At 44.0% G+C, this 22815-nt stretch overlaps 1 protein-coding gene across 13 annotated transcripts in view; it reads left to right on the plus strand.

The window, feature by feature from the left end:
• The window catches only part of RYR1 (ryanodine receptor 1), a 302237-nt gene that overhangs the window by 108267 nt on the left and 171155 nt on the right, over positions 1-22815 (plus strand). For all 13 annotated transcript variants that reach the window (XM_073598714.1, XM_073598720.1, XM_073598713.1 and 10 more), the window contains 5 exons: positions 3269-3372; positions 4523-4606; positions 10525-10684; positions 16584-16731; positions 22424-22632. In XM_073598714.1, the coding sequence (XP_073454815.1) occupies positions 3269-3372; positions 4523-4606; positions 10525-10684; positions 16584-16731; positions 22424-22632 (705 nt within the window). The remainder of the gene's footprint in view (positions 1-3268; positions 3373-4522; positions 4607-10524; positions 10685-16583; positions 16732-22423; positions 22633-22815) is intronic.

Here is a 22815-nt window from a genome sequence, read left to right on the forward strand (position 1 = left end):
ATTCCTGAGCCCAGCAGTGATGTCAATCATAAAATTATGCCTGTTTTTATTGCAGTGCCGCCTGAGGGCCAGAGATCACTGACACCAATATTGCATTTCGGCCTTGTCCCTTACGCACAGAGATTTCTCCAAATTCTCTGAATCTTTTGATATTATGTACTGTAGTAGATGATATATTAAAATTTGTTGCCTTTTTATGTTGAGGAACATCATTCCAAAATTGTTAGACATGTTTTTATTAAAGAAAAGCAATCAAACATACACAGAATAACACAAAGCATGTTCCAGAGCATGAACATTACAATTACATATAAAAGAAGCTCACTGGCTCCAAGTATACATACCACATCCCTCACACGCTTGGTCTCCACATCGTATTCTACTCTTGAAACTAGCATTGGCACCATACATTAACGCCTTGAAGTAAAATGCAGTTCAGAATCAGTTCTACAGGAGCTAGTCCCGGGACATCTAACCACGGGGACCACAGTTTCTCAAATTTGCCCGTGCAACCTGTGAGTTGGAAAATGTATTACTCTAATCTTAACGTGTCACCCATTTGTGTAATCCACTCCTTCAGTGATGATGGTTCTGCATCCTTCCAATGCCTAAGTATAAACTTCCGGGCCTGGAATAAATCTCTACCAATAGCTTGTTTGGAAATGTCTTCAATAGGGATGTCATCCAGGATCCCCAAGAGACAGGGCTTAGGGTCAGTCGAAATGGTTACCCGGAACACTCATATATTGAGCACTCCAGACCAGTATAGGTGTAGTTTTGGGCATCTCCAGAGAAGGTATATTAGATCTCCATGATCTCTAGGGTATCTATCACACAACGGGTCTTCCCTTAGTCCCATTTTAAATAGCCTTACTGGTGTTAAATGAACCCTTTGCGTGATGTAAAGCTGAGTCATGCGTTGCGAGACACTAAGAGAGCATGCTGGCACCGCCTGCAAGACCTCCTCCCACTGTTCCTCAGCAAATCCACCCACATCACTTTCCCATCTATCAGCGGCCCTGGATGGAAATCCCTTCAAAAAAATAGTCAGAAACATATAATAGCACCTGGAAATTAACCCTTTAAAAAGTAGTTGAAAATTGGGGAAGGGGATAACTCCCATATATCTACGCCTGCTTGTGCCCTAACAGCATGTTCCAATTGCAAATAGTGGAACCACATGGATTGTGGAAGGCAAAATTTAGCCTGTAAATCTGAAAAGGGGCATAATGTTCTGTTTACAAAAATATGGGCCAGGCGTGTGACCCCATACAACTTTCATCTGGGCCCACTTTGTACTGATTGCAATTCAGCATATTATCCATTTTACTCATATTGGGCTACTGTATATCTAGTAAAACCACGTATTTCTTGCAACTGACGTGCCTTATTCCAGAACTTTTGCATAAGGAAGTGGGGAACAGTTTATTAGATTTAGCGAATATCAGCCCTTCTAGGCCCTCGGCCACATTGTCCACCCCTGTCACATAATGCAGAAGGGCCATCACAGAGTCTACTAGGTCCCCCCCCCCACCCTTGTCTTTAGGCTTCTGTAGCTGTTCTAGCCGGATTCTTGGGGGCCTAGCCTGCCAGAGGAAAGTATGAAAAATTGAATTAATTATACAAAACTGTTTGAGGGGATCTACCATTGGGGAATTGTGTAATATATACAGGCTCTGGGGCATGAAAATCATTTTGACAAGATTGACTTTTCCCACCAGTGACAGCCTAAGTTTGACCCATATCTTCATCTTAACTCGGATACGTCCCAATAATGGTGATGAATTTAGGGAAAGATAGTCTATAGGCCTGGGCGTTACATATACCCCTAAGTATTTAAACAAAGAAGCTATAGGTATATCTTGAAGGGTGGTTGCCTGAACCTCTGATATGGAATCCAGCAACATAATTGAAGATTTCCTCCAATTAACCACAAGGCCAGAGGATTTTCCAAAAACCTTAACTTCGCGTAGAGCACAATCATTTCTTGCATGTTAACGTATTTAAAACCGTAAATGGAGGCGTCAAATCGTGTCAGGGCGGCCAATGGTTCTATGGCGATTGCAAACAGGAGAGGGGACAACGGGTACCCCTATACAAAGAAAAGGACTCTGACAACCAACCCGCCTCTCTAATGGCTGCTTGGGGGGAGCTATAAAGCAACTGTACCCATCTCAGAAACGTGTCCCCAAATCCAAATTTTTGCATGGTAGCCCAGAGATACTGCCACTCAACACTATCAAATGCCTTGTGGGCATCAAGGGACAGCAGCGCCCTATCTCCAACGTTGTCCGCTCTGGCCTAGAGGTTAATAAACAACCAAAGCAAATTATGTGCAGTTTGATCAATCAGGCATAAAGCCTGATTGATCAAAGTGAATGATGGAGGAAATAACTTTGTTTAGTTAGAGCCAGTACTTTAGCTAGTATTTTTAGTTAGACGATTTTTAGATGCCACTTTTTACAGATTAGTGAACCTCTGCCCATCTTTACCTCTGAGACATTCTGACTCTCTCGGATGCTCTTTTTTATACCCAATCATTTATCAGTTACTGACCTGTTGCCAAGTAACCTAAATAGTTGAGAAATGTTCTTCCAGCTCTTCCTTGTTAGTACCACTTACTTTGCCAGCTTTTTGTTGCCCTGCCCCAACTTGTTTGAGATGTGTTGCTGCCATCAATTTCAAAATTATCTCCTTTTTTTCATAAATTGTAAATATTCTTTGTTTAAACAGTTGATATGTTTTCTATTGTGAATAAAATATGGGTTTGCGATTTGCAAATAATTGCATTGTTTTCATGTAGATTTTACACAGCGTCCCAACTTTTTTGGAAACAGGGTTGTATTTTCCAATTATTGAGCAAATTCCACTTCCTTGTGTGTGCCATATCAATCAAATGAGTTGTCAATTATAGATCAGTTATTCCTATTGAGAGAGATTGATTGGCAAATAAATCTGTCACTTATCGAAGCATATATAGCTCCCATTAAAATGACACAAGTTCTAAAAGGAGAAAATAAACAAAGAATAAATCTGCCTGATAATTTTATATGCTACGTGAATCTACACTTCTTCCCATATTCACCACTAGATGGAAGCTTAACTCCATAGCAAAATGACACTGTCTGGTAGGCCTCTAGCATAACCTGTGCCAGCAGACACTATTCATAATTGTATTAGATTAACAAAGTACATTAGATACAGTTTTGTCAATTCATCTCTGAAATCCGCTGGAAGGCCCACACACCTACACTTGTTTTTTCTACAGATTCGGGATGATAACAAGAGACTGCATCCATGTCTTCTCGATTTTCACAGTCTGCCAGAACCAGAGAGAAACTACAACCTGCTCATGTCTGGAGAGACCTTGAAGTATGTACATAGAATTTAGGAATAACAGCTGTGATTCAAAATAGACCTGTACCGAGGAAATATATATTCTTCAATTACTGATCTCCTATTTTGAAAAGGCGAGATCTCTGACTGTTGTGTTGACCCAATGCCCTTTATATTACCTAAAACATACATGCAGATTAAGACCTCAACATGCTTGCAAATCAGTGTTTCAGAAAGTGTTGAAGCCAGAGGCAGCCAGGCAACCAGCATTTTCAGAATTCATTAAACAAAATTGTTGGAACTTTATATGAGACAACGACTGCTACAGAGTTCATATGTCTCCATCCCTGAAAAAAGAGGGGAATGGGGGAATGGTGGGACTTTATATGAAGCACAACACCAGAACCAAATTAATCAATTAGTAGATACTATTTAAAGTGGTTGTACACCTTGTACAACCACTTTTACCTACAGGTAAGCCTACATTAAGGCTTAACTGTAGGTGCTTGAAATATCTCCTAAACCTCCACAATTTCGGAGATATTTATGAAAGACCCTAACGCCTATGACTACGGCGCATACGCGGATGTCATCAGCGCATGCGCACTCTAGAAGGGCACATCGTACCATTTCTAATAGGGGTCATGCCATGACTGGTGGCTCCTGCGTGCATGCGGGAGTGATGTCACAATGATGTTATTGAGATAATGGTCAGCAGACATTTACATTTAATCACCAGTCTAAGGCTGTCCATACATGGGTTGAACCATTAATATGCATGCTGATTATACCAAGTTGATCAATCAATCAACTTGAGTACAAGAAGCCTGCCGAATTCTCTTGCAATTATTGCTAGCAACTGCTATAGCCACCAGCGATAATCGCTGTCTTCTCCCGGCGGGGACGGCTTCCCCCACCTGTCCCCGCTGGGAGCAGACAATTACTCGGCAGGAGGAATTCCACTGTCAGCACTGTGTGTGTTGATGAGGAAATCATGCAAATATCTTTACTGCAATAAGTGGTTGCAAGAAAGAAATGCTCACCATGTATGGCCTGCCTAACCCTAGCCATACCCAACTTAAAGCCATCCTTTAATAATACAACATGTACGCCCTTATGATTTTATAAAGATTTAAAATTTGCTTTAATGCCCTTCCTACAATGCTGTCTTCTATCCTCTCTGCAGAACACTCTTAGCTCTGGGTTGTCATGTTGGAATGGCGGATGAAAAAGCAGAAGAAAACCTAAAAAAGATAAAACTTCCCAAAACGTAAGCCTCAGATAACTGCTCACTATAAGATCATAATGGACCTTTTGTATCTAAGCGCTGCTAATTGTAATTCAATTTCATTTGGTTTTCATACCTGCAATAAATATGTAATAACTGGATTTTTTTCTTCATGCTTACCTGTAAAATCAATTTCTTTGAGTACATCACGGGACACAGCGCAGCCATATACATTACTACCTGGGTTATGCGCCACCTATAGGTGAATGGACACTGGTAGAATAACCAAACTGGGAAGTGATTCCCTATATAACCCCTCACATACAGGAAGTACTCCAGTTTTGTAGCAAGCAATGAACTCCCTAAAAAAAAGAGGGGAGGGACCTCTGTGTCCTGTGATGTACGCAAAGAAATAGATTTTACAGGTAAGTATGAAGAAAAAATCTAATTTTCTTTCTTGTACATCACGGACACAGAGCAGCCATATACATTACTACCTGGGACTTCCCAGAGCAATAGCCTTGAGGGGAGGGAGACAAACTGTATGAAAACACCATCAGATTTATACAGCAGCCCGCAAGACACTGCAGCCAAAAGCCGACTCCTCTGCTGCCTTAACATCCACCTGATAAAATCTTATGAACGTATGTATCGAAGACCAAGTAGTGGCATTGCAAATCTGCACCACTGATGCCTGATGGCGAAAAGCCCAGGAGGTTCCAACACCCCTGGTAGAATGAGCTCTAACCCCAAAGGGAGGAGCTTTACCTTTCAGGCCATAGGCTTGAGTGATTGGCGAATCCAAAGTGAAATGGATGCCTTAGAAGCCGCTTGACCCCTCTTGGGGCCTTTCCGGCAAAACAAAAAATGCATCAGAACGTCTGATGCTTGCAGACCTTTCCAGGTAGACTCTGACCACCACATCCAAAAGGTGCAACTGCTTCTCTTATGGCGAGCCAGGCTGAGAGAAAAAAGAAGGTAGAATAATGTCATGATTTAAATTAAATTCAGAAACTACCTTAGGCAAAAAGGGCGGAACAGGATGTAGCACCACTTTATCATGGTGCAAAATCAAATACGGCTTTTTACTAGAAAGGGCCGCCAATTCGGAGACCCTTCTAGCCGAAGTAATTGCAAAAAGAAAAGCCAACTTCCGTCTCAAAATAACTAATGGAACTTCGTTGATTGGTTCAAAAGGCTGCACCTGTAGCACCGACAAAACCAAATTCAAATCCCAAGGGACAAGAGGTGATTTAACGGGAGGCAATAAGTGAGTCACTCCCTGAAGAAAAGTCCGGACCAGGGAATGTGAAGCCAAAGGCTTCTGGAAGTACATTGATAAGGCTGAAACCTGCCCTTTAATTGTTGTCAAGGCTAATCTTTTATCTAAGCCTGACGAAAGAAAAGAGAGAATTCTCTCTACCAAATATCTGCGAGGATGCCAACTTCTGGCCTCACACAACGCAATGTAAGCCTTCCAAACCCTGTGATAAACCTTCCTGGTGACCGCCTTTCTGGCATTTACCAATGTAGTTACCACTGCTTCTGAGACACCATGATCTCCTAGAACCCTGGCTTTAATAGCCACACCGTCAAATTCAGCGAGCATAAATTCAGGTGGAATATAGGAGCCTGTGACAGTAGATCGAGCCAGAGTGGAAGAGTCCAAGGCTTGCCTACTGCTAATTTCACTACCTCCGGATACCAGGCCCTCCTGGTCGAGGCCGGAGCTACCAGAATGACTAATGTCATCTCCTCTCGGATCCTGCGCATAGATGTGACAGAAGAGGAATTGGGGGGAATGCATAAATCAAAGAGAATTGAGTCCAGGGAACTACCAGAGCATCTCAATTGCAAGTGGATCTCTTGCTCTGGATACTAAATGCTGAATCTTGCAGTTGAACCTGGATGCAGGCAGGTTTACATCTGGTGTACCCCACCGCTGGCAAATCTGCATAAACACCTGTGGGTGCAGAGACCATTCTCCTGGATGTATCTGTTGACGGCTGAGATAGTCCGCTTTCCAGTTCCCTACCCCTGGAATGTGGACGGCAGACAGCACTGGCACATGCATTTCTGCCCAAGACAGTACATGATTGACCTCCATGTGAGCCAGAGGACTCCTGGTGCCGCCCTGGTGGTTGACATAGGCCACAGCCGTGGCATTGTCAGTTTGTATTCTTACCGGGTGACCTGGTAACCTTGCTGTCCAACAATTCAGCGTGAGGTGTATCGCCCGCAGCTCTAGAACATTGATGGGCAATCCTTGTTCCTTCAGAGTCCATTTCCCCTTGGCCTGTTGAACTTCCCTGACTGCGCCCCAGCCAGAAAGATGGCATCTATGGTCACTACTATCCACGATAGCAGAAGAAAAGACCTTCGTTGTACCAGATTCTGGTATATTAACCACCAGACGAGACTTCCTTGAGCCTTGGGGGTTATGACCATGCAGGAATCCAAAGCCTTCATTTTCCTGCTCCATGCAGACAGAATGTTCTGCTGCAATGCCCTGGAATGGAACTGGGCATACGGAATTGACTCGAATGAGGAAACCATCCTGCCCAGAAGACTCATGAAGAGTCGGGCGTCTCTTTCGGCTTACCTGCCGAATCTGATCCTGTAGGGCCTCGACCCTTTTTGGAGGCAAGAACACTCTTGTCTGGACTGTGTCCATGGTAAGGCCTAAGTATTCCAAACTTTAAACCAGTTTTAGGGTCGATTTCTCTGAATTTATAACCTATCCGAGATGTACCAGGAGTAGGACCGTAAAGGTCACGTTCCTTATCAAAACTTGCAGCGATTGATCCCTGAGTAGGAGATCATATAAGTTGCCTGCAATCAAAATTCCTCAAGATCTTAGAAGACCCAGTACGGGTGCTAGGATCTTTGTGAAGACCCGGGGTGCGGTTGCGAGCCCAAAAGGCAGAGCCACAAAGTGAAAGTGTTGTTCCTCTATGACAAAGCGCAAAAGCCTTTGATGATGTTAAAAAATTGGCATCCCTGATATCTATGGATGCCAGAAAATCTCCTTCTTGGAGAGAGGTCACGGCAGAGCGGATGGATTCCATTTGAAAGGGCCGCACTAAGAGATAACGGTTCAGTGCTCTTAGATCCAGAATTGGTCTTATGTCACCATTTGGCTTTGGAACTGTGAACAGATTCGAATAAAACCCTGTTCTCCTTTCGGGAACTGGGACCTCTATGATCATCCCCTGCGGCCTTAAACTGTCTAGTGCTTGGAGTAATAAGCCCTTTCTTGAAAGGTTCGTGGGAATGCTGGACCATACAAATCTTTGAGGATGGTAACAGTGTAATTACAGCCTGTACCCCTGAGACACTGTGGAGATGGCCCACCTGTCCTGAATTAGTGTTCCCCACAAACCTGCAAACTGCAGCAACCTTCCCCCCAACTGTAGGAGTGGAGGCATCCCTTCGCAAGGAAGGTTTGGTGTCAATATTAGTGGACCCATGGACCCTTTGGACCCATGGCCTCTTTTGGCCCTGGCCCTGCTGTTTACCTTTGGCAGCAGATCCCTGTTGCCGTCGGAACTGCCAAGGGCCTGAAAAACCTGAGGAATTAGTGCGTGGCACCTTTAAAGGGCCGTGTAGCTACCTTTTTCACAGGAAGGAGGGAACTATCCTCCAGATATCTTTTGGTTGTACTTATTAAGATCATCCCCAAACAAACGTTCTCCATGAAAAGGAAAACCAGCTAGCATCCTCTTACAAGGGAGCTCTGCTGACCAGCTTTTTAGCCGTAAAATTCTGGGCATATGCACAGACAAAAGAGCCATGCAGGAGATCTGCTGCATGGAGTCTTTAAGGGCATCTATAGCAAAGCAAAGAGCCTGAGGCAGATCTGCTCTATCCTGAACAGAGTCCTCCAGTCTATTGGGCCATCTAGCCTGGTTCTTCAAGGCATGACCAACCCCAATTGCTACTATTGTGGGGTGAATAGCGGAACCTGCCAGGGCAAAGGATGCCTTTTAACAAGGCTTCCAACTTCCTATCTGCAGGATCCTTAAAGACCTGTGTATTATCCACTGGACAAGTTAAGGTCTGGCTCAGGAAGGAAATCGCTGCATCCACAACTGGTACGCTCCACTTTTTGGTACAGCTTTCCTCCATAGGATATAACAGAGAGACACAAATATCCTGTCTGGGTGCTCCCAGTTGGAATATACCACCTGCTTCAAGAGTGGGTGAATAGGAAATACCTGTGTACCCTGCTGTGGTTCTAAGGTACCCAGGGAGGAACAAGGTGTTTCAGGGACCTCTACTGGAGGTAACTTAAAAGCTGTATGGACCATCTGTACAGAGAGTGGATGAGAAGCTTTTGTAATTTAGAGGCTGATATAATCTGAGCCTCTTCAGGTGCTGAATCACTTGAGGGAGATTCATCTGCTTGGATATCAATTGCCTGATCGACCATTACCTCTTCTACCTCGTCAACCCAGTCTTGCTCCAACATAGGAGGAATAGGGGAAGGGGACCTGTCACGCTTCCTGCCACTTTGTGTGACAGAAGCGATCATTCCAGCAATTTTGCCCTCTAAACCAGCCACAGCTGATGCCAGGTCCTCTTAATAATAAATACTTAGGTAGTAGTACTGGTAGTAGTCACAATGCCAGATAGACGCAGCGGCTCAGATTGCCTGGTGACATCCGGTCTTTCAGGAAAGGCTATTATAGCAGAGTTCCCTTTTAGCCTCTACAGGGGCCACTGATGGAACACATGTGCCCTTTTGCTGCAGCGCTCCCCCCCAGAACGCTTCTTTGGAAGACAAAGCTTGTTGAAGCAATGGTAACTGGCTTTGTGACAATACACAAATTCCTTAGTACCATAATTCCCCCTTGGAAGAATCTTATACAATAAACTGTTCTTCCAGCTACTGAAACATAATTAGGCTGTATCTGTCATCACCCAAAGGGACTCACATGTCACCCAGGACAGACTGCTCTGTGTCCCCTCTGCCGGCCAGCAACATCGTCGCGGGGGAAAATAGATAATAATTGGACCCTGGCTTTTCACAGGGCCACTTACCACCTCTAGTGGGCAAAAAAAGCATTGCAAGCAAAACGTGTTTTTTTTTTTTTTTTTTTTTTTTAAAAGCTTCCCACGGCTTGTGCAGCTCTGGGAAGAGATACACAGAGCAGCAAACCCATGCCCTCCAGTGGGCAAAACAAGCATAGCAAGGTAAATGTTTTTTTTTAAAAACATGGCAGCCTAAACATACATTGTTGCAGGGGAATATATAATAATTGGACCCTGGTTTTTCACAGGGCCACTTACCACTCCCGCCGCAGGTCAATAGCCTAAGCCAGAGGTCCAGCCTTCACCCATCGCGGCGGGTTCTGTCACCACGGACCTTCAAGGACTGGGTACCCTTTTAGCATGAGGGTCTACTCCCTTGGACCTGTACAGCACCCTGCAGGAATGCCTTAGCGCTGTGGTGTACAGGATTCCACTACGCAGGGTCCAGCACCCGAAGGTTGCATTACAGGCAAAACCTTGTTTTTTTAACCTTCTTTACGAGGCTCAGGTACCATTTATCTTAGCATAGTAGCTTTTTGAAATGGATCCGATCTAGAAACGCTGTCCCTCGATTCTTAAGAACCTGTGCGGGATTACAGCATGGAAGCTCACAGAGAGCTCAAAAGTGACCTTCCACCATTTTAGACACTGGCGAAAAAACTGGAGTACTTCCTGTTTGTGAGGGGTTATATAGGGGATCACTTCCTGTTTTTGGTTATCCTACCAGTGTCCATTCACCTATAGGTGGCGCATAAACCAGGTAGTAATGTATATGGCTGCTCTGTGTCCCGTGATGTACGAGAAAGAAAACGTTGCTTTATCTATCCCTTCAGACAATTTTAAAGCCAAAAGTTCAAAGTGATTATGTGTAGAGGGTTAGAATTGGTGACATGTAACCATTTATTTTTTTAAATTTCATTCCAAAGGTACATGATGTCCAATGGATATAAACCAGCTCCCCTTGATCTTTCCCATGTCAAACTGACACCAGCTCAGAACACATTGGTGGACAAACTGGCAGAGAATGGGCACAATGTGTGGGCAAGAGACCGAGTACAGCAAGGGTGGACATACAGTATAATACAGGTAAAGTGAATCTGTGGCAAGGCACATTCACATATGGACTTCCAAGTAATACATTTTGTTACCATGCAGTAAATGTGCATTAAAACAAGCCTAAAACAAACATTAATGCACAAACCGCTGGAAACCTGGGCTGCCGTTTGTGTACATTGTATATAGGTCAGCCCCGGAAGGATTTACCCTCTTAATGACCAGATCATTTTTTGCGAAACGGCCAGCGTCGTTTTAACTGACAATTGCACGGTCCTGCGTCATTGTACCCAAACAAACTTGATTTCTTTTTTTTCCCCACAAATAGAGCTGACTTTTGGTGTTATTTAATCACCTCTGCGGCTTTTAATTTTTGCTCTATAAACAAAAAAAGAGCCACAATTTTGAAAAAAAAACTATTTTTTTACTTTTTGGCATCATACATATCCAAAAAAAATTAATCTATATAAAACAACTAATTTATTCATCAGTTTAAGCCAATATATATTCTGCTACATATTTGTGGTAAAAAAAAAATCGCAATAAACTTATATTGATTTTTTGCGCAAAAGTTATAGCGTTTACAAAATAGGGGAAAGATTTAGGGGCTTTTTATTGTTTCTCTTGTTTTTACTAGTATTGGCGGTGATCTGCGATTTTTAGCGGGAAAGTTCAGCTGTCCCAAACAGGGAGCAGGCAGGCTTTTTATTGCAGAAGAGACATGTATTACATAGTAGGTGAGGTTGAAAAAAGACACAAGTCCATCAACTCCAACCTATGTGTGTGATCATATGTCAGAATTACATTGTATATCCCTGTATGTTGCGGTTGCAGGTGCTTATCTAATAGTTTTTTTAAACTATCGATGCTCCCCGCTGAGACCACCGCCTGTGGAAGGGAATTCCATATCCTTGCCGTTCTTACAGTAAAGAACCCTCTACGTAGCTTAAGGTTAAACCTCTTTTCTTCTAATTTTAATGAGTGGCCACGTGTCTTGTTAAACTCCCTTCCGCAAAAAAGTTTTATCCCTATTGTGGGGTCACCAATACGGTATTTATAAATTGAAATCATATCCCTTCTCAAGCGTCTTTTCTCCAGAGAGAATAAGTTCAGTGTTTGCAACCTTTCCTCATAACTAATATCCTCCAGACCCTATATTAGCTTTGTTGCCCTTCTTTGTACTCGCTCTATTTCCAGTACATCCTTCCTGAGGACTGGTGCGCAGAACTGCACAGCATACTCTAGGTGCGGACGGACCAGAGTCTTGTAGAGCGGGAGAATTATCGTTTTATCTCTGGAGTTGATCCCCTTTTTAATGCATGCCAATATTCTGTTTGCTATTTTAGCAGCAGCTTGGCATTGCATGCCATTGATAAGCCTATCATCTACTAGGACCCCCAGGTCCTTTTCCATCCTAGATTCCCCCAGAGGTTCTCCCCCCAGTGTATAGATTGCGTTCAAATTTTTGCCACCCAAATGCATTATTTTACATTTTTCTACATTGAACCTCATTTGCCATGTAGTTGCCCACCCCTTTAATTTGTTCAGATCTTTTTGCAAGGTTTCCACATCCTGTGGAGAAGTTATTGCCCTGCTTAGCTTAGTATCATCAGCAAATACAGAGATTGAACTGTTTACCCCATCCTCCAGGTCGTTTATGAATAAAATAAATAGGATTGGTCCCAGCACAGAACCCTGGGGAACCCTGGGGGACCCACCTCTGACCATTCCAAGTACTCCCCATTTATCACCACCCTCTGAACTCGCCCTTGTAGCCAGTTTTCAATCCATGTACTCACCCTATGGTCCATGCCAATGGACCTTACTTTGTACAGTAAACGTTTATGGGGAACTGTGTCAAATGCTTTTGCAAAATCCAGATACGCCACATCTACGGGCCTTCCTTTAACTAGATGGCAACTTACCTCCTCATAGAAGGTTATTAGATTGGTTTGGCAAGAACAGTTCTTCATGAATCCATACTGATTACTGCTAATGATACCGTTCTCGTTACTAAAATCTTGTATATAGTCCATTATCATCCCCTCCAAGAGCTTGCATACTATTGATGTTAGGCTAACTGGTCTGTAATTCCCAGGGATGTATTTTGGGCCCTTTTTTAAATATTGGTGCTACATTGGCTTTTCTCCAATCACCTAGTACCATTCCAGTCAGTAGACTGTCAGTAAAAATTAGGAACAATGGCCTGACAACTACTTGACTGAGTTCCCTATGTACCCTCGGATGCAAGCCATCTGGTCCCGGTGATTTATTAATGTTAAGTTTCCCAAGTCTAATTTTAATTCTGTCCTCTGTAACCATGGAGGTGCTTCCTGTGATGTGTCATAAGGATAAACACTGCAGTTTTGGTTACTGAAGCCCCCCCCGATTACCTTGTGAAGACTGAGGAGAAGAATAAATTCAATACCTTCGCCATCTCCCCATCCTTTGTAACCAGATGTTCTTCCTCATTCTTTATGGGGCCAATATGGCCTGTCCTCCCTGTTTTACTGTTAACATACATAAAGAATTCCTTGGGATTTTTTTTGCTCTCCTCCGCTATTTGTCTTTCGTGTTCTATCTTAGCCGCCCTAATTGCACCCTTACATTTCTTGTTGCATTCTTTATAAAGTCTGAATGCTGGTGATGATCCCTCAACCTTTTATCTTTTGAAGGCCTTCTCCTTTGCTTTTATATGCATTTTTACATTGGAGTTAAGCCATCCGGGACTTCTGTTCGCTCTTTTAAATTTATTACCCAATGGGATGCATTGGCTAATGTCCTTATTTAATATGCTCTTAAAGCTAACGCATTTCTCCTCCATGTTCTTTGTTCCTAAGATTTTATCCCAATCCATGCCTTCTAACAAGGTTCAAAGTTTAAGGAAGTTGGCTCTTTTGAAATTCAGTGTCTTTGCATTTCCCTCATGTTTCCTATTTGTGTGATTTATACTGAAGCCAATTGACCTGTGATCGCTGTTTCCTAAATTGCCCCGAATTTCCACATCTGTGATCAGGTCTGTATTTGTTGGTAATCAGTAGATCCAGTAACGCTTTATTTCTAGTTAGTGCGTCTACCATCTGAACCATGAAATTGTCCTGCAGGGCATTTAGGAACTGGCTAGCCTTAGCCAAATGTGTGGTTCCCTCCGCCCAGTCTATGTCTGGATAATTAAAATCCCCCATTTTGATAATCCCTTTATTTCTAGTTGGTGCATCTACCATTTGAACCAGGAAATTATCCTGCAAGACATTTAGGAACTGGGCTTCCTTGCTGCTAATCCAGCTTGTCATAGGAGATCCGTCTCCCCCTCCTTCCTCTGGGTAGGGGGCCTATAGCATACTCCCAGTAATATTTTCCCCTTAGCTTCATCCCTTTGGAGCTCTACCCATAAGGATTCCACCTCCTCCATAGCTCCTTTGGTGATGTCATCTCTCACATTCACTTGTACATTATTTTTGATATATAGGCATACCCCTCCCCCTTTTTACCCTCTCTATCTCCGCGATAAAGGGTATACCCTTGAATGAGAGCTGTTGAACCAGGTCTCTGAAATTCCCACAAAATCCAAATCCTCCTTGTACAACAGTATCTCTAGTTCACCCATCTTGTCCTCCAGGCTCCTGGCATTGGTGAACATGGCACATAGTTTAGACTGGTCGCATACTATCCTCTTATTGGATGTTCCGAGATTGCAACTAGGACTTGTTACTATACTTACCTTGGGTTTATGTGCTTTAGTCAACCTACCACTAATGCCCCCAATACTACCCTCTGGAATATGTTCCCCGCTGACTATCTCTACCTCTAGGCCCTCCCCCCATCGCCTAGTTTAAAAACCCCTCTAACTTTTTATGGCCATCTTAACTCCCAGCTGATCTGCACCCTCCTCATTTAGGTGCAGTCCGTCTCTTCTATAGTACTGGTGATCGACTTAGAAGTCAGCCCAGTCCTCCAGGAACCCAAACTCCTCCTTAATACACCAGCTCTTCAGTCACTTGTTTACTTCCCTAATCTTCCTCTGCCTTTCTGGTGTGGCACAATGTACCAGTAGTATTCCTGAGAATACTACCTTAGAGGTCCTTTTCCTCAATTTAGCTCCCAAGACCCAAAAAACATTCTTTAGGACACTCCATCTGCCTATGACTTTGTCATTGGTGTCGACATGCACAATGACAGCCGGGTCTTCCCCAGCCCCTCCCAGTAATCTATCCACCAGATCTGAGATGTGCCGAACCAGAGCGCCCAGTAGACAACATACAGTTCAGCGCTTCAGGTCTTTGTTACAGAGTGCCCTCTCTGTCCTTCTAAGAATTGAGTCCCCTACCACCAGAATCTGTTTTTCCTTTCCCTTCGCTTCCCCCCCACTCTCACTGGAGGAGTTCTTCCCCCGGCAGCTCCAGCAATGCTGATCCCTGACTGGTTTTACCAATGTCACTCAATGGAGCGTACTTATTAGGATGCTCCAGCCCTGGATCGGCTTCCCTGGCACTTCCCCCTCTACGCTTCCTGACTGTCACCCATCTTTCCTTGTGCCTGCACCTCTTTGTCTCCACCCGCCTCTGTGCTGGCCCCTGCCGGCACCTGCCGTGTATGCTCCTGGCCCTCCTTTAGTATGGAGGGACTTCTCAGTACTGACAATTGCTTCCCCAGATTCAGAACCTGTGCTTCCAGGGAAACAAAATTTTGCACAGCAGTATTTGCCCTTGATCGGATGATCAAGGAGCTCATACATGCCGCAAGATGTACACCAAGTCGCATCTCCACACCCACCGGGCATCGTACCTACTAATTTAATGAGGATTGGGGATTATACCCTGTCCAAATTACCTAACAACTAGCTTCCTGACACTAATACTCAACAAGACAATACACATTGTCTCTTCTGCAATAAAGATGCACTTACCTGCCTGCTGCTCACTGTCTTCTCCGGAAAGTAAACTGACACGCAGATCAGCTTACACTGCTGGCACTATCTCTGTGTGCCAGGATGACTGTCTGCTGTACATGCACAGGACTAACGTCATCCTGATGCCGGCAATGAAGATGGCACACAAGAGAAGATGCAGGTGCCGGCGATGGAAGCAAAAGTAAGTTTAGTTCCTCTGTAAGGATTGGCAAGCTGCAATATATTAATTTTTTGTCAATGGGTTTAGATATGCTTTAATTACAAAGCTAGCCTACTTGAGGAAACTTTGCAATGGTTATGCATGCACACCCCTAAACAAGACAGTAAGCATTTGTAAGAAGATGGTCCAATTCAGACATACAGCTGGTGGTCAGAATATTAAAGAATAATTGAGAGGGATCTCTAGATAAGCATTATTATTATTATTATTATACAGGATTTATATAACGCTAACAGTTTGCGCAGCTCTTTACAATGTAGAGAGGGGACAGTACAATTGCAATACAGTTCAATACAGAAGAAACAGGAGGGCCCTGCTTGTGGAGCTTACAATCTAAAGGGAGGAGAAGGTAGAACAAAAGGTGTTAGTGCAAGGGGTGATCTGATGGAGGTGGCTTGGGTACAGTTATTAGGTGGAGGTGGGGTAGGCCTCTCTGAATAAGTGAGTTTTCAGGGATCGCCTAAAGGTGGACAGAGTAGGGGCTGATCGGTTATACTGAGGCAGGGAGTTCTAGAGGATGGGAGAGAAGTCCTGGAGGCGAGCATGGGAGGAGATGACAAGGGAGCTAGAGAGCAGGAGGTTTTGGGAGGAGCAAAGAGGAGGATTTGGTCGATATCTGCAGATGAGGTTGGTGATGTAGCTGGAGGCCATGTTGTGGATGGCCTTGTATGTTGTGCTTAGTATTTTGAATTTTATACTGTGGGGTAGAGGAAGCCAGTGAAGGAATTGGCAGAGAGATGAGCATTGTTTGTTTAATTCTCTTGTATACCATTTCTGAGCTGTATGAATTTATTTTAATGCAGGACATAAAGAACAAGCGAAACCCGCGCCTTGTGCCATATGTTCTGCTGGATGAGAAGACCAAGAAAACCAACAGGGACAGCTTATGTGAAGCTGTGCGTACTCTCATGGGATATGGATACAACATTGAGCCGCCTGACCAAGAGAGCTGTAAGTACGAGGAGGTTCAATTTCACATAAAAAAACTATAAAACACATAGTTGTTAAAAAATGTTCTAAGATATCACAGGAAAACTTTGGTAAACTGAGACCCGCACAGCCATTGGTGACTCTAAGTGGGCCAAAATAGTATTTTTTTCTTTATATCTATTATATACATTGTACAAGGCAGTGCATACATGGCCATGTCAAAAAGTAAGATAGTAGCAGAGATTTGTAGCATCTGTTTATCTCTGATACCATTGCTGTTTTACATGACTACAGTTCTCTATGCACCTACAAACGTCTGGTGCATTTGGTCCCCTCCTGCTGCATTTAATAAGATAAGTAGCTGCTGAGCCTGGCAATTCTAGTTTCAAATGCTGCAAAAAGTCAATCATTCAGTGACTAAACTACAAATCACGGGAATTGTTGTCTCTCAGCCCTTTCACTAACTGCAATTCATTTTTTTTCCCTAGTAACAAAAGCACTAAAGAGAGCTTCTATAGCCTCTACAAATATCTGCTTCAGAATCCCATAAGCAACATGACCCTAAGCTGAAATGATGCAAAGGAGCTAAAAGCGGATTTGTACATGTTTTTTTTTTTTTTTTTTTCTTATCAGGAGTAAAAAAATAAATATTTTCAACTTTTTTTTTTTTTTGCCATGTAACTATGACACATTGCTTATGAATAATATACATTGTGACAATTGAACAACCCCTGTCAGTTGTGGATTGAGTGCATCTGCCGCTTAGGATTTTGCAGTTCATAAGGTAAATGGGTGGCAGTGAGAAGTTTGGAGCAGGATGCAGGGGGTTAAGCGCTGGCCACAACTTGTTCCCCACCTGGGGTATAATTTGTCTTTCCCTGGGTTAATCAGTTGTTGATGCAGAGAAAGGAGAAAAACTGGCTGTGAGTAAGGATGAACTCCGGCGTGTTCGCACACTCCACACGCAGAGCCCACCAGGAAGTCGGTACAGCGCTGCACTAATCACAGGCAGTGAGACATTTCCCGATCTCTAGAGCCACACATCGGGAAAATGTCTCACTGCCTGTGATTAGCGCAGCGCCGTGCCGACTTCCTGGCAGGCTCTGCACGTGGAGTGTGCGAACACCCCGGAGCTCATCCTTAGCTGTGAGGTATGTCTGCAGGACTGAAGCAGACCCAGTGAGGTCTATTTACTAGCCAAGACAACTGTTTGCTGGACTTTTGTTTTGGACTGTGTTTCTTACCCCTGTACCGGAATCTTTTTTTTTTTTTTTTTTTTGCTGTACACGCTGACCAATAAACACAGGCATGAATCCCTTAAATCTACAGTACATACGGCCATGGATTACTTCTCTGCGAGCTCTCCACTTGAAGCAGAACCCCACAATATTTAGCGCTACCCTGCAGGAGCTGCTGTTTTGAATCCTAGGTTCTTTGCCCTCTGTGTAGTAGCAGCCAGGCAAGCAGCATCATTCTCTCCTTTGGCTCAAATAAACAGTCTAGAGCAGGGGTATCAAACTTAATTTTATTTAGTTATGGGTGCCCTCAAAGGGTCGGATGCATCTGTAGGACCAGATGTCCAGAGCACCCCACTCCCCTTTCACATCAGATGGTCCCTTATCATCCCCTCCAAGAGCTTGCATACTATTGATGTTAGGCTAGCTGGTCTCTAATTCCCAGGGATGTATTTTGAGCCCTTTTTAAATATTGGTGCTACATTGGCTTTTCTCCAATCAGCTGGTACCATTCCAGTCAGCATACTGTCAGTAAAAATTAGCAACAATGGTCTGGCAATTACTTGATTGAGTTCCCTAAGTACCCTCGGGTGCAAGCCATCCGGTCCCGGAGATGTATTAATGTTAAGTTTCCCAAGTCTAATTTTAATTCTGTCCTCCGTTAACCATGGAGGTGCTTTCTGTGATGTGTCATGAGGATAAACACTGCAGTTTTGGTTACTGAAGCCCCACGATTGCCTCGCGAAGACTGAGGAGAAGAATAAATTCAATACGTTCGCCATCTCCCCATCTTTTGTAACCAGATGTCCTTCCTCATTCTTTATGGGGCCAATATGGTCTGTCCTCCATTTTTTACTGTTTGCATACTTAAAGAATTTTTTTTTTTTTGCTCTCCCCTCGCTATGTGTCTTTCGTGTTCCATCTTAGCCGTCCTAATTGCACCCTTACATTTCCTGTTGCATTCTTTATAAAGTCTGAATGCTGATGATGATCCCTCAACCTTGTATTTTTTGAAGGCCTTCTCCTTTGCTTTTATGTGCATTTTTACATTGGAGTTAAGCCATCCAGGACTTTTGTTCGCTCTTTTAAATGTATTATCCAATAGGATGCATTGGCTAATGGCCTTATTTAATATGCTCTTAAAGCAAACCCATCTCTCCTCCGTGTTCTTTGTTCCTAAGATTTTATCCTAATTTATGCCTTATAGCAAGGTTCATAGTTTAGGGAAGTTGGCTCTTTTGAAATTCAGTGTCTTTGTATTCCCCTTTATGTTTCCTATTTGTGTGATTTATACTGAAGCCAATTGACCTGTGATCGCTGTTTCCTAAGTTGCCCCGCATTTCACATCCGTGATCAGGTCTCTATTGTTGGTAATCAGTAGATCCAGTAACGCTTTATTTCTAGTTGGTGCGTCTACCATCTGAACCATGAAATTGACCTGCAAGACATTTGACCCATGAAATTGTCCTGAACTGGTGAGCCTTAGACGAATGCGTGGTTCCCTCCACCCAGTCTATGTCTGGATAATTAAAATCCCCCATTGTGATGACACTTCCCATCCTTGCTGCTAATCCAAATTGTGATAGGAGATCCGTAAGTGTGGCCCTTTATCCACAGTCAGGTGCACGTCCCTTTAATTCAAACTCCCACAATCCTCTGGATTCCCAGCATCCCCTGAGCTCTTGGACATGCCCAGAGGATATAAATTCCAGCTCCTCACTGTTTCCTGTGGTCAGAGAAACCCTGCCTGATGGGACAGCAGTGACTGGGAAAGTGATCTGTCACCAGGTGCTGGGTTCTTCCCCGTTAAGTCTGGTGTGCAGGCCACTAGCAGTGAGCACAAGAGCATGCAGCATCTATGTAAGCCCCAGTCACTGGAGAGGACTTTGCTACAGTCTGTTTGGAGAGGCTGCCCATGCAGTGGGGTGGCCCTATCTTCAGCCACCAGAGCCTCCTGACCAAAGACAATAGCAGCAGTGCCAGTGTGAAGCCTGTGCCAACCCGGATGCACTCAGCCATGAGCTTTCTAGGACCTTCCTTCATAAGGTGGACATATGAGAAATCTCTCTCTCTCTCTCTCTCTCTCTCTCTCTCTCTCTCTCTCTCTCTCTCTCTTTCTCTCCCTCTCCCTCTCCCGCTCTGTCTCTCTTTCCCTCTCTCTCTCCCTCTCTCTCTCCCTCTCTCCCTCTCTCTCTCTTCCCCTCTCTCCCTCTCTCCTCTCTCTCTCTCTCTCTCTCTCTCTCTCTCTCTCTCTCTCTCTCTCTCTCTCTCTCTCTCTCTCTCTCTTCCTTTCTCTCTTCCCTACTGTTCTATACTATACCCCCCTGCTCATATGATATCTCCTATGCAATGTTATGTTGACCTTCATTGTTTAGTAAAGCAGAATTTGCATATCGCCATTGGTCTGATCATTTGGCTGATACCACTACACAACATAAAGACATTCTTCACTTTTACAACTGCTTCTCAGAACAGTCCCTTAGGCGGCAGGACATGAAGTGGATAGCATTGGGACAACATAAACCATCTAGGCCAGGCAAGCGTTAACACTAGTGCCCCAGGGGCTAACAGCAGCTACAGTCACAAGGATCCCTCTTCCTCCTGTTTGTACTTGGTGTCCCTGGGCTTGGATGTCTCCCTCCAGACTCAGGCAGTCTCTTCAGTGAGCCTCAAGACTGAATCCTCTGTGAAACCCCTCTTAGCTCTTTATGAACTTGCAAAATCTTCAGCTGAACTGCCAGGAAGGGCTGGCAGCCTACTAGCTGGGAACCTCTCCTCCTGGGGTGGAAGAACACTGCTTTCTGAGGATCCAAACTATTTATGCACTCCCCAACTACTATCTGGGTACACCTCCCCAGGGATTGGCTGGAGCTACATATATATTCTGGAGGCCTATTTGACTTTCCCACCAGCTATATTCTGGAAATCTCCAAAAGACAGGGGGAAGCAATATAACTAAACTTGCAACCCAAAGCAATCAAATGCTACTCTGCTGCTTACAGGAAAGCCACATAACTAAATGTGCCTGTCTGAGAGAGCTACATCTATAATCAGTTGAAAAACGTACAAATTTAACAAAAGGAATGTGAATGTGATCCAAATTCATTATAGATTACATTATTTACATAGTTTACATGATTCATTTGGGATGGGGGAGCATCTTTTTTTACCAAACAAGTGGCAGATCGCAAATTTTACATAACAATATTTTTGGGCCAAAAAACAAAACAAAATTAGTTTTTATAAATGAATGAGTGTTCCTCCTAACATCAGGGTCCCCATTGACATCAGGGTCATCATTAGAGTCCCTTTTTAAATTGGGTCCCCGTCAGAGCTCCCCCCTACCTCAGGGTCCCCATTAGAGTGCTTCCTTCCATCATGGTCCCTTTACTAGAGACTCCCTTATTTTTGGGTCCCCATTAGAGTCCTCCCTACCACTGTAAGGTTTTACAGCATGACTAGCAGCACAGCAGGAGCTGGCAGGTGGAGCAGGTCTGGTAAGAGGAAGTTCTTTGCATTCCTAACAACCAACAGCAAGGATGATGACACATAAGCAAGGGGGGACCTGTGCTGGAGCATGTTGGGGTGGGGATGGAGCAGAATTCATAGGCGGCATCTGCTGACCTGAAACATCAATCTTGTCCACATTGAGTATATGCCTGTAGGCAGGTGCAGTCTGCTGTCTCCACTGCAGGTGGAGCTCAACCGAAGCGGCATTGCAAGGGAGGGGAAGTCATGAGGAACATGGTTCCTCTATGGTTTCCTGAGTCACTGGGGCAGCGATCCAATTGGATTTTGGCTGCCCATGTGACTCTGGTGGCCATCTTAGGAGTGGCAGAGTCTATTTAAGACCCTGGCCCCTGGGTTTGCCACACTCTATGGGAGTGTGTAGAGTATGGTAAGGTTACCCCGTCTGTTAGGGACAGTACTAGCGATAAGGAAAGGTTCCTGAGGAGGAGGGAATGCATAGAGTTGCATCTCTCTGGATACCTTCCTGTTTAGGCATGAGACGGCCAGGCTGCATTCTGTCCCCTCTCAACTGACACTGTTGGTTTGGCTGGAACCTACTTCTGCAGGTTATTGGAAACTCTGAGTGTAGCTGGCTGGGCAGCTGTCCCACTGGGTTATTGTTAACTGTTGCTGCTTTACTTTAATAAAAGTTTTCTATTTCAACTGGCTTTGTGAGTTATTTCTGCCGCACTATGCTGCACCCCATTTACATGCCACTGACCCTAGCTGCAGGCCAAGTGAGGCCCACAGGCCATAGTTTGAAGACTGCTGGTCTATATCAAGACATTTATTCTCTGTCATTCTCTACTGTAAGTTTGATTCTGATTTAGAAAATATGAATCATAAAATTCTGGCTATTAATCATATTTGTAAACATTTATTGGTTTAAAATTTGAGATTTAGAGTTAAGCATGATAGCAAGAATAACAGTGGTGTAAAACTCTAACCTGACCTCCTATCTTTCACAGCTGCCCAGGGAGGTATCACAAAGCCTCGTGCTGAGAGAATGCGCATATTCCGAGCCGAGAAGTCCTATGCAGTGAAGTCAGGGAAGTGGTACTTTGAGTTTGAAGCCGTCACCACAGGGGAGATGAGAGTTGGATGGGCTCGACCTGAAGTGCGACCAGACGTAGAGCTGGGAGCAGATGAACTGGCTTATGTGTTTAATGGCCATAGGGTGAGTATTGCCATAGTATGTGTATGACACACTTATTTAAACAACTAACAAACTTCAGGAAGGTTTGCTTGTCTATGAACATCGAGTTTCAAGCAGTGTAGAGACATGGGGGTTTATTTACTAAAGGCAAGTGCACTGCAAATGCACTTGGAAGTGCAGTCACTGTAAATCTGAAGGGGACAT

The sequence above is a fragment of the Aquarana catesbeiana genome, linkage group LG09 (genome assembly GCF_042186555.1).
Source record: "Aquarana catesbeiana isolate 2022-GZ linkage group LG09, ASM4218655v1, whole genome shotgun sequence".
Classification (NCBI taxonomy): Eukaryota; Metazoa; Chordata; class Amphibia; order Anura; family Ranidae; genus Aquarana; species Aquarana catesbeiana.